The following is a 10,668-nucleotide window of genomic DNA, read 5'->3' on the forward strand; positions in this document are numbered from 1 at the left end:
ATTCATCCCTTGAATCTTTTATTCACCCTCACTTTCAGACTCTTTTAGCAGTTTGAAGGAAACTTATTTTCTCTTTTTCTATATCAGCATGTTATGACATTTATCTAAAAAGTAAGATTTTAAGACGGCTTACTCGATAAATGACTTTGTAATATGGGTATTTTCCGCAGTGTTGTGATATCGTTGTCTCTGACTTTAGCTCCAGGCTGGCTAGGCTGAGGGGTAGGAACAGGAGGAACAGCACAACCACCCTGCTACTGTCTGTGAAAGAGCAATTCACGAAAATGGTAGTTCATCAAAATCATTCAAGTTTCCCCATCATGAGTAAATACAATTTAGCACTAGAGCAATCAAGGTAAATACTGATATATTTGTAAACTACTCTATATCATCAGATATGATCTGGGCAGTAACCAGCAGGTGGGGTGGTAACTTAGCTGTTCGTCCTGCTCACGTCACATCGGTCTGTTACCTGGTAGTCAGATAAGAATGAGGTGGGGTGAGCGTCAATGTCCTCAAGGCATCAGTTAAAGAATTACTCTCTGGAGAGAGATTTGAAAGGAAAATGCCTCTGAACAATATACCGCTATACTCAACATGTTATAATAACAATATATCACATGACAATGTTAAAAGGGTTGCTTATGCTGCTGACACTACGGAGTATTATCAGCCGAATAGGCAGCTCCCTTTAGCTTTACGGAGCTTTATAGTGAGTTTCAGATCTTGTTTTGCTGCCCGGCCCTTCTGACTTTTTCCTATTTTTGTTCACTATCACCGCTCAGACACAGGAGGCAGCTGTTTTTAGCCCCTAAAAAAAAACACCACACACAACCGGCTCTGCAACTCAAGGGAGAGATAATATTGCTCTGTAACTGCTGGATGTATAAATAAGCTTACTTATGAGCAATACTTCCATTAAAGTCAATACAAACCATCTAAAATCAAACATGGAGCAAGCCTAAAGTTAGGTACAATCCAAAACCCTCATAGTTCCACACTTGTTTTTCTTGAAACCAATTACAACCGTCTTTGGCGGCGTTAAGCCAAGGATGCAATAACTTCTTTCCCAGGTTAGAAATCGCATTATTGAAATGTCCAACTAATGCCACAAAGGCCAGTGTCAACACCCCACCTCTTCTTTGTTCACTAGCAGAAACACCTGCTAGCTTCCAAATCATGTACGTTCTGAAACAGTAAGGATTCAAGTTCTGTCACGGATTTGTGTTCATTCTTCTCTTAATGTTTCTGACATCTGTGCCGGGAGAAGAACGGGTAGAACGTCCACTGGTTGTGTCCTGTGTGTGTTGTGGATATTTTGGTGATCCAGTACCAGTGGTTTGGGTAAAACCGCCACGGTCGACCCTCTGCTCGCCTGTACTTTGCCCTCACGCCTCTCCACGTTTCTTTCACCCTCTCAGCCGATCGTTGACCTCAGTCCCATCAGGCGCTCGGCTTCCTCGCTGACGCCGCAGCGCTACCAGGAGGTCGGCCTGTCAGAGTATGACCTGGAACGGCCCAGCTTGGCCCAAGTCGAGGACCAGGACCGAGCCACCCACCATCACCACCACCACCGCTGCCACAGGCGGAGGGACAAGGACAAAGACAAGAAGCAGAAGTCCGTGGATAGAGCTGCCTCAATGCAGCCGTCCAGCACCGTTGGTGAGATAGAAGCAAACTTAAATGAGATGAGTTGAGATTATAAATTGCGACAGTGAAAGGCTGTCAATCATTATTGAACATAACCTCCGGTTCTGAAAAGTGAAGCCAATGCGGAAATGGTTTCAATTTGTATTCTTTGTAGAAGCCAGCAAGGGACGAGTCCTTTTTATAGAAGTCTATGAGAAAATTACTCTACATCTCTCTTGATTTATTACCTTGATTTTATGGTCTCAATCTCTAGTTTTAAGTCTTCTTCAATACATCATTTTGTAAATTATGGTCCCATTTAGGGTAAAACAGACCATTAAGCAGGATATGCTTTAGGACGTGGCTACCCCATGATTGACAAGAACCTGTTAATCAGGATAGGGGCTTAGCAATGTGTATCCTTCACTCCCTTGTCCAAATATGGTCACCTCTGGCTCCAAAAAACACAGATGGCGATGGCCAATATGGTAGTCCACAATCCAACTGCGTCTATTTACTCAGTTTGTGTGTAAAAATATAAAACAGAATATTATAAAACAAGGTAAAGTCTGAGGTTATGTAACTGACATTAGCACTGCAGGAATAAAATGAGTGCCCCCTCTTTTATTTCAATGAGAGCCGGGTGTACATGTCATCGCATCGAGCTTAATATCATGAACAAAGTAATAAAATAGTCAACTAAGGTGCATATATTAGGTTGTTGAGAGATAAATTCATTTAACACAGTGATATGAATTCATGTAATACAGCGTATCCACAGAGAAACTTTCATGGAGAGACAGCGATGGCGAGCCAGGCTTACCTTGGAGATTACTTGGATGTCTCAACGAAGCTGCAGAAATTCTTTATAGGATTAAAGTTCCATGATCGGGTTATGTAGGTTAAGGGTTTCTGCGGCGCTTCAACCAGGGATTTTACATGTCAGGCTTTCCATCTGATTAGCAGAAAGACGTGTGAGCTGTCAGAGGAAAATCTCCTGTGCTGGGGATTTTTTTTCTCTCTTTTTTCTATCAGTTGCTCCCTTTGTTCCCTCAGACCTGAACATTTATGAAATGTAGACTGAGCTTTACAGACTTCACTGCACAAGTGAAGTTAAAAGGGCTAAATTTACTTTTTCTTCATAAAAAAACGATTAAAGGGAAACATGCTCTCCCTCATCAAGATACATGTTTTGTAATAATAATACATTCCATTTTTAAACGCACTTTTCTTTCAGAAGAAACTCAGAGTGCCACAGAGCCAATATATAGTAAAACCAAATAAAAACAGTTAAAACATGGTTAAAGCAACCCCTAATAAAAAAAAAGTTAAAAAAAGACAAATTAATAGCTGACAATGAACTAACACAAGGTTTGTCTTTGTTTGACATAGACCTACACTGTTTTTCTAGCTTCTCACATTGACATTGTATATATATTGTACAGTGCATCTCAATTCCCCTTTTTATACTTTTTGGCCAGGGTTAGGGTTAGGGTTACTCCCTCGCAAAAGAGATTGTGAATCTCCAAGTGCAAATATCCTGCTGTTTGCCATGATTGAGGTCACATTTCCCACTCATGCTGAACTTTGGGGTAATCTGTACAATTCATAGAAATACAATGAAGTGAATTTTAAATCTCGTCGAGATCAATATGTCTTTTACAAGAGAGACTGAAAAAACACTGCCAGACATGACAAATGGACAAATCCATACAGCAAACACAAGCAGACAGACAAAGTTCATAACGCACAGAGGATAAAGCCAGACATAACAAAAGCACGCACAGCATCAGAGACAATCAGGGAAATCAATAAATATGGTCGAAGAGAAAAGTTTAAAATCATCCGGCAGGCAGTCTTGCTGAGTTCAGTATTTACACGAGAGGTAACGAGAGTTCAACAGACCTGAGATCTGCTATAGTGAGAGGTTTTAAATCAAAGAATATTTGATTGTATATTATATGCTGAGGCAGCAGAAGATATGAATAAACATTTATAGTGAGGACCAGTCATCGGTTCATCATATAGCACACAGTGCTACATGATGAACCGATACGTTCGATTCTGTCATGGAACACAAAGCACAATGACAGCTTGTTTAAAGTGAGCAGCGTGAGAACAAAGGATATCTTCATAGTCTAGCACAGACGTGGTGACTGATCACGTTTCTGCCCTCATGACACAAACATGATTCATTCCAATATAAGACACCAATTTGTATCTTTAGTTTCTGTGCTGTATCCTGAAAGTGAGACTTTGCCTGTCTGGTCAAATTCCCAAGTATAAATAAGATTTGACAATTCAAACTAAAGTACGATAAAGTGTATGGATGGCTGGGATGAAAAGTTCCTGAGAATACGCTTGAGATCGTGCCAAGAGGATTGTAAATCATATGTGAAACTAACTGTGACACTTGATATATTTTGAGCTGAAGAGCCAAATGCTTCCAGCGTAATGGATCAGCAGACCATCAGTACAGGTCGCCTGTGTTCTGTCAGACAAGTATGCATGAAACTCAGTTCTAAGCAATAACATCCAAGCCAAGTAGGCGTGCTGGTGCATTCAAGGATGCTCAGACACTTCAGTGCCAGATTCAGCTGAGCAGTAAAGGTAACCCTTTTATTTCATGAAATCAGTAATTCATATAATCCTTTTCACACTGCCCATGGTGAGTTCACTTTTCTTGAGCCTCTTAATGAGGTGACACATTGTCACAGTGTACATGAATGCAACACCAAAAATCATTTCCAAACTTATCACATGTGTATGGAAAGTTAGCAATATGTTAAGGCAGATTAATGCAATTTAATATCTAATCATAGTGAGTGCTGCAGTGATGATGTATTGCACTAGTTCCCTTGACAAAAGAAAGAAGAAAAAAGATCTCTATGGCAAACACAACTTTATGATGTTCAGCAAGCAATAATCTTCACAAATGAACAGCGCCTTTTAGGATTTTTAAGCCGGAATGCAATAGCAGAAGTGAATGTGTAACGTTAGCCTGTAAGCGAACTACACCACGGTCAAATGTCAGTCGTTTTGTAGTTTCATTTAGACAGTTTTTAAAGACAGGTAAGAGCGTCAAAATTCCCAAGTCCCATATTAACTAGTATGTTATGTCATAGAACAAAAATGTGAAAATCTCTTGAGTTTATTTTGACTACGGCCTTATTTCTGGCATCCAACCCAAAACCCAATGAAATGAAAACATTGACTTTGAGACGAGGGAACCGGAGTGCAACAGCGCTGACTCATTTCTGGGTTTTAAGACGCTCTATTATTTTTTCTGCAGTATAGCGGGTCATGTCCACGCTTTGTTGGCCATCAGGGGTCGTCTGCTGGAGCGATTACAGCCGGAGAGCTGGTGGCAGGGTGCTTTTTATATGTTAACACTGGAGGGCAGCAGCTGGACTTTATTGCTGAGATAAAAGGCCACAGTGGACAGGTCCAGCTCAGGGATTTATGAGCACCTCTTGGTGAGATAGCAGAACATCCCGCCCCCTCCTCTGCATCGCCTGAATTGAGAGAAGCAGCAAGGAGAGCTTGTCATTCTGGAGGCAGATGTGACACATCAGCATGATGAATAGGCTTCTGTGTTCCTGTCATCGCGGTTTTAATCTGAAAACTGGAGTTATTCCAGAGAGTAATTTTCCCCACAGTGCTTCGCTTCATGCCACACACCCGTGGTCGAGATGGAAACGAGCAGACACACAAAGATGAGTCATTTGCCTTTAATTAGAGGTGTAATGTAATATTGTGTAATAATAGCTCACGGTACAAAAACTCGATACATAGCGCGGAAATCAAAACTGAATCACTGTATTGCATAAATCATTTGGCGGAGACGAGAAGCGCCAGTGTTCCCTTTCACGACGAGACAATGAGCGGGCTGAATTCAGACACGGCGAAGGGAACCGCCGCTTCACTTTCACCTCGGCCGTTGGTATTCAGTCACATGTTTTCACTGATGCTGGGACACTTGTAACCTCAGAAGATGTGTCATTCTTTACATTGTGCAGTGTAGATCTACATTGTGCAGTAGATTTACAGCTCGTTGACTCTGTTTGCATTTCCACTGCAGGTAAATACCGCTCTGTGTTGTAAATGCAACTGAACCGTGACATGTAACTTTCAATTTACTTTCAGGCCAGCTAACATGTTTGGGGTTTAAGATAATTGTAATTCATCCAAGTAAAGGCATCTCTGCATTTCACATTCTTAAAATTAGATTGACGACGTCTATATTGCATGCTAAATGTAAAACATTGTCTGACTCTGGTGACCCCCAGTGGGAGGACACTGAGACAAATAGTTGAAAGCAACATAAACAATACCTGTCCCCAAGTTCATTTTTACAAACTAAAACTTCTGAATAGTTATTCCTTCTGGCATCAGATTACTTTGGAAGATTATGAAATTCTACAGGTAAAAGTGTGTCCCTATGTCTTGAACAGACCTAAATCTGAGTGTTCTTGTATCGGAGGCCTCTTGAACATGAATGAAAAATGAAGCTAACGGTGTCTTGTGCAGTGCCATTGTGCAGTGTCATTGTTTACATCTGTTTCATACCTTTCACTCTTCTTCTTCACCGCTTTTGATTGAGTGTACTGTGACAGTTGTTTGTTGCATACTTACTTTTGTTATGTCTGTTTAACAATGCAGTCAAACTGGCTCTGGAAATATGAAAATCGTGTAACCTGCTTGGGATCGGGAACAAAACGGAGACCCCATCCGTGAAAACATTGCTCCACAGGGCCACAAGGGTCCAGAAACTCCAAAGGGATGCTTTAATCCCAAACTAGGCTTTTTTCAACATTCAGAAAAGATGACTAGATGATAAAACTGTCAGCTGAACCGTATACTGTGTTTTTCTGCTGTATCTGATGGTGCCATTCCTCCAGACTCGTTCACCGACCCGTCAGCGGAGGGTTTGTCCAGAGAACGGGCGAGGGAGCGGGACCGCAGCCGGCCTCACGAGCGGAGGCACCACTCCTCGGCGGGAGAGAAGCAGCGCTACTACTCCTGCGAGCGCTACGGCAGCAGGGAGCAGTGTCACACCAAGTCGGCCGGGCCCAGTCGCTCCACGTCTCCCGGAGAGGGGCAGGACGCGGTTTTCGTCAAGCAGGTGAGTTTCCTGGCAACGCCGTGTGGAGTGATTAGCAGCCAGCTTGTCGCAAACACCCTGTGGTCCGTCAGTGTTTTGGGCGGGGACACATGTTTTATTCTTTTGGCTCTGCACCCCTGCACATGTGGATTTGACTATGAGGCTTTTAGGGCTGTATTTCAGCTTTCATTGTAGGGTGTTCACATCCATACTTGGTGAACAGTGTAGTGATTGTTGCCCTCCCAATTCTATGACAATGCAGCCGAACAATGATTCCATACATACTAGTTTTTACTACTTTATATTTTGCCTTTGTATATGCGCTACCCATCCAATAATCTATCGAATGTGTACTTTTTGTTTGATGTCACTCTTGTTTTAAGTAGAGTTATCTATACACATTTTTTTCACAACAGAATAAAACCAACCCAAACTATTACATGTAGTAGATTATACTTCAAAACGGCCACAATCATTAGACTAGACTGTTAAAATGACAGCTACAATTTGGAACTGTAAAGAGTAACTTAACACCAACCTCTCCGAGTAAAAGCTGAAAGCATCTTTCAATCCTGAAACAACAGTGATGATGGCCGTGGTTGCGTGTGGTCAGAAATGTGCTCTGTTGCACCTGTAACCACACCCAACAGTGATGTCACAGTTTACTGAGTCACCATGGAGTACACTTCCACATCACTGCAGCGAGGTGGGAAGTTAAATTGTGTTTAAGGTCAGGAAAGATTTTCAGAGGTTTTGATTTGACTTTAACCTGCAGTTTGTTTCCTCAGAGCCCTCACTGTATGTGGAGCATTACCTTCACACTAAGGCAAACCTCTGCTGTCTGTTTCCTCAGCATGGTAGCAGTGTGGTCAAAGCTGGCCCCGGACCGCTCCCCTCTGGTTCAAGCACTCCAGGCCGCGGTCGCAGGCAGCTCCCACAGACGCCCCTGACCCCGCGCCCTGCCGTGACCTACAAGACCGCCAATTTCTCGCCTCTCCAGTCCGGTGCCAGCACGGCCGCGACAGGGCACCAGACTCGCTTCAGCCGTGGCCTTTCAGAGCACGAGCGCTTACACTGGGGCCACGACGAGTCCCCAATACCGGTCACCCGTATCGGTTCGGACCCTAATTTAAACCGCCAGTCGCAGTTCGCCTCTCAACAGGCCCTCCTCGAAGAGGACTTCCAGGACACTGTGAGCAGCCACGGAGGAGGGCGCTCCGCCAGAACCGCCGCCTCCACCACAGCCGCCTCAACTTCACACGGCGCGCCCGCCGCGCCCGCCACAGCGGCCGGCGCGCAGGGGAGGACGGGAGTGGTTCCCAACGGGTACCACTTCACCCTCGGGGTCAACTCTGCGTCCGGGCCTGGGAGCCGAGGAACAGGAAGTCTCAGGGAGAGGGAGGAAGAGGACTGGTGCTAACCGAGGACGGGCAGCTCGTCAAGGGTTGTACGGCGCTCATGTTCGACCCAAGGAGCCGACGGGGGAACAGAAGGGAAGACATTGAGGGGAAAAGCCAGTGGAAAGTGCAGTAAACGGGGATCTGAAATCATTCCAGCTTTGTAGTGTTACTCTACTTTTTTATACAACAAACTTTGAAGGAAAATAATACACTGATGACTCTTTCTACCCCCTTTACTTGCACTGAAATCATAGCACCTGTGAAGACCCTTGAGTATTTTCGCCTTGGCCAGTAAAATCGGTGATGGAGCAGAAGATAAAAGCCAAAACCTCCTCTTTCTTTGAGTGGAACTACGAAGTGTGTTTCAGACGGATCTGAATGCCTCAGTCCTGGTGTTAATACGGCTGCTCACAACACTGTTCTTATTTTTTTACTGTAGTTAAATTTTGTTTGCGGTTGCCATGAGGCTGAGAGAAGAGTTTCAACCTGGTCATGTTGATGCTTTCTCAAAATCATCTTTTCTTCATCGGCTTTAACTTCGGGGTGATCCTCAAATTCTGACCAGAGCAGATCATTAGGAACTATTTTTAAGTACGTCTTAAACTTCCACCATGACAACTAAGGGACGCAGTGAGTAATGTGACAACAATAAAACAAAGGAGGTGTTAGAATGGAACTAGAGCCCAGTTCTCATGATCACTTTTTTTGTAAATTGTACCACATGTACATTTTTGGAGTGCACATGGGGATGAGATAACTCCCCTCTGACGTTGTGTGGCTGAATACTAAGTGCCTCGTTTTCCAAGATGTATTAAGATGCAGCCTGGTCAGATGGACTTGAATATACAGTAGGGGATGTACGTATTTACACGGCTGAGAAAAAGTGTGGAGAACAAAGTTTGAATCTGGTATAATGGACAGAATGCAAAAAAAACTAACACTTTTTTGTACTGAATCTTGTTGTAGGTGTGTCAGAATTACAGATCCAAAGTAAGCAATGTAGTGCATGCCGGGGTCTTGAACTTGTCAAAAAAAAATAGTGTCTGTACTTTTGCTTAAGGGTGTGTGGTAAGCATTTGCCTTTCTCTTTCAAATATACTGCCAGCCAGTTGGTAGAAATGGTCTGTGAATGCAGAAAAGTGCCATTTTTTTTCTCTTCTTTTCTAATCAACAAAAATTCTGCCTCCTCAAGCATACAGTGTATATCTCATCTCTGCCATATTAGCCCAAAATGTCATGGGTACCCTTTCTTCTGAACTCTTTCCTCTGAGAGCAGTATTGTGTGAGGGTTCGTGGGAGAGGTGACCTGTTTGTGTATTCACAGGTACAATAAAGAGTTGTGTTGTTGCCGCAGACTGTTGACTTGAAATAGGGCTATGCAACAAGACGACACTTCATCTGCCCTGTAGCTTTACCCTCTGGAATCTCCCGGTTCAGGCTTTAGTGTGACTGTGACCACATCTTACATTTATGTATGAAGAGTTGTAAATTGTAAATGTATCTTATGATGTACAGGTAACTGACAACACACACACTGAGAAACAAATGCTATCCAAGCTGACATATGTGAATCACAGGGCATCTTTGAAGTTGGACTGCATGACGTCGAACCCGGATGGAACCACCCGGAACATAAAATTGTGCTCTCTTTCCAGACTTGGGTCAAGTTGTGTTTGAAAATATTTTTGCGGTGGTTTTTAAATTTGCTTGAAAGGCCAGATAAATGGGATTGACGAAGTTTGAGTGTGAGGTTTTCTGTCATTAACAAAAGGCTGAACTAACTATTGTCTGCTACGACTACAGCGCTACATGAGGACCAGCAGTGTGTCCTTAAGAGCTGAGCTGGACCCAGGCCCGAGGCTATATTTAGCTTAGGTTTATTGGCAATACTCTTTCTCACTTCGCACTGGGTATGACATATCTACTGATAGAAAAAAAGCCTCATATTATTTTGTGGTTTTCAACAAATCCCATGAAAAGACCAATGCCAACAATGTGTGAATCATTCCATATATTTCCCCACCCTGCTTGTGGCAGTCAGCCCCAGGCCCATTGGTTCCTAATGGAAACAGTAAGTCAGTAATTTCCCAAAACAACTGGGAACTATAGTTTTTTTTAAGTAGTAGTAGGTTGTGATAATATTGGGCCATAACTTGTAATAACCTGCCCAGGAACTACAGATGGAAATTAGCTCTTTAGCTAACTCTGGCACATTTACATTGAGAGGTAAACTGAAATGTTGATTAATGTGCACTGTCCCTGATAAACACATAACTATATCAATGTATTGTGTATGTACAGTATGTGCATTGACTGGAAATACGCCACAGTGGCCCACATTGATGGTGATGGAGGCACGTGTCCTGACTCTGGTTCCACCTGACGACAAACATCTTTAAAAACTGCTCACAAATTTAAAGTTGCATTTTTTTTATATCATTCTCAGTTATTTCCCATAACAGCCTGGTTTTCTGTTTTTTAGCAAACAATATTCACACAGGTAACTGGTGTATTTTGTGGGGGCTATTTTTAGAG

General features: G+C 43.0%; 1 protein-coding gene across 1 annotated transcript in view; it reads left to right on the forward strand.

Annotated features, from left to right (window-relative positions):
• Positions 1-8,153, forward strand: part of cacna1bb (calcium channel, voltage-dependent, N type, alpha 1B subunit, b) — a gene marked incomplete at both ends in the record, with an annotated part of 140,576 nt that extends 132,423 nt beyond the window's left edge. Inside the window, 3 exons of the mRNA XM_079235043.1 lie at positions 1,422-1,662; positions 6,531-6,754; positions 7,587-8,153. Coding sequence (XP_079091169.1) covers positions 1,422-1,662; positions 6,531-6,754; positions 7,587-8,153 — 1,032 coding nt within the window. The remainder of the gene's footprint in view (positions 1-1,421; positions 1,663-6,530; positions 6,755-7,586) is intronic.
• Between the last annotated feature and the right edge of the window lie 2,515 nt (positions 8,154-10,668).

Source organism: Taurulus bubalis (assembly GCF_910589615.1).
Source record: "Taurulus bubalis genome assembly, chromosome: 19".
NCBI classification, from domain to species: domain Eukaryota; kingdom Metazoa; phylum Chordata; class Actinopteri; order Perciformes; family Cottidae; genus Taurulus; species Taurulus bubalis.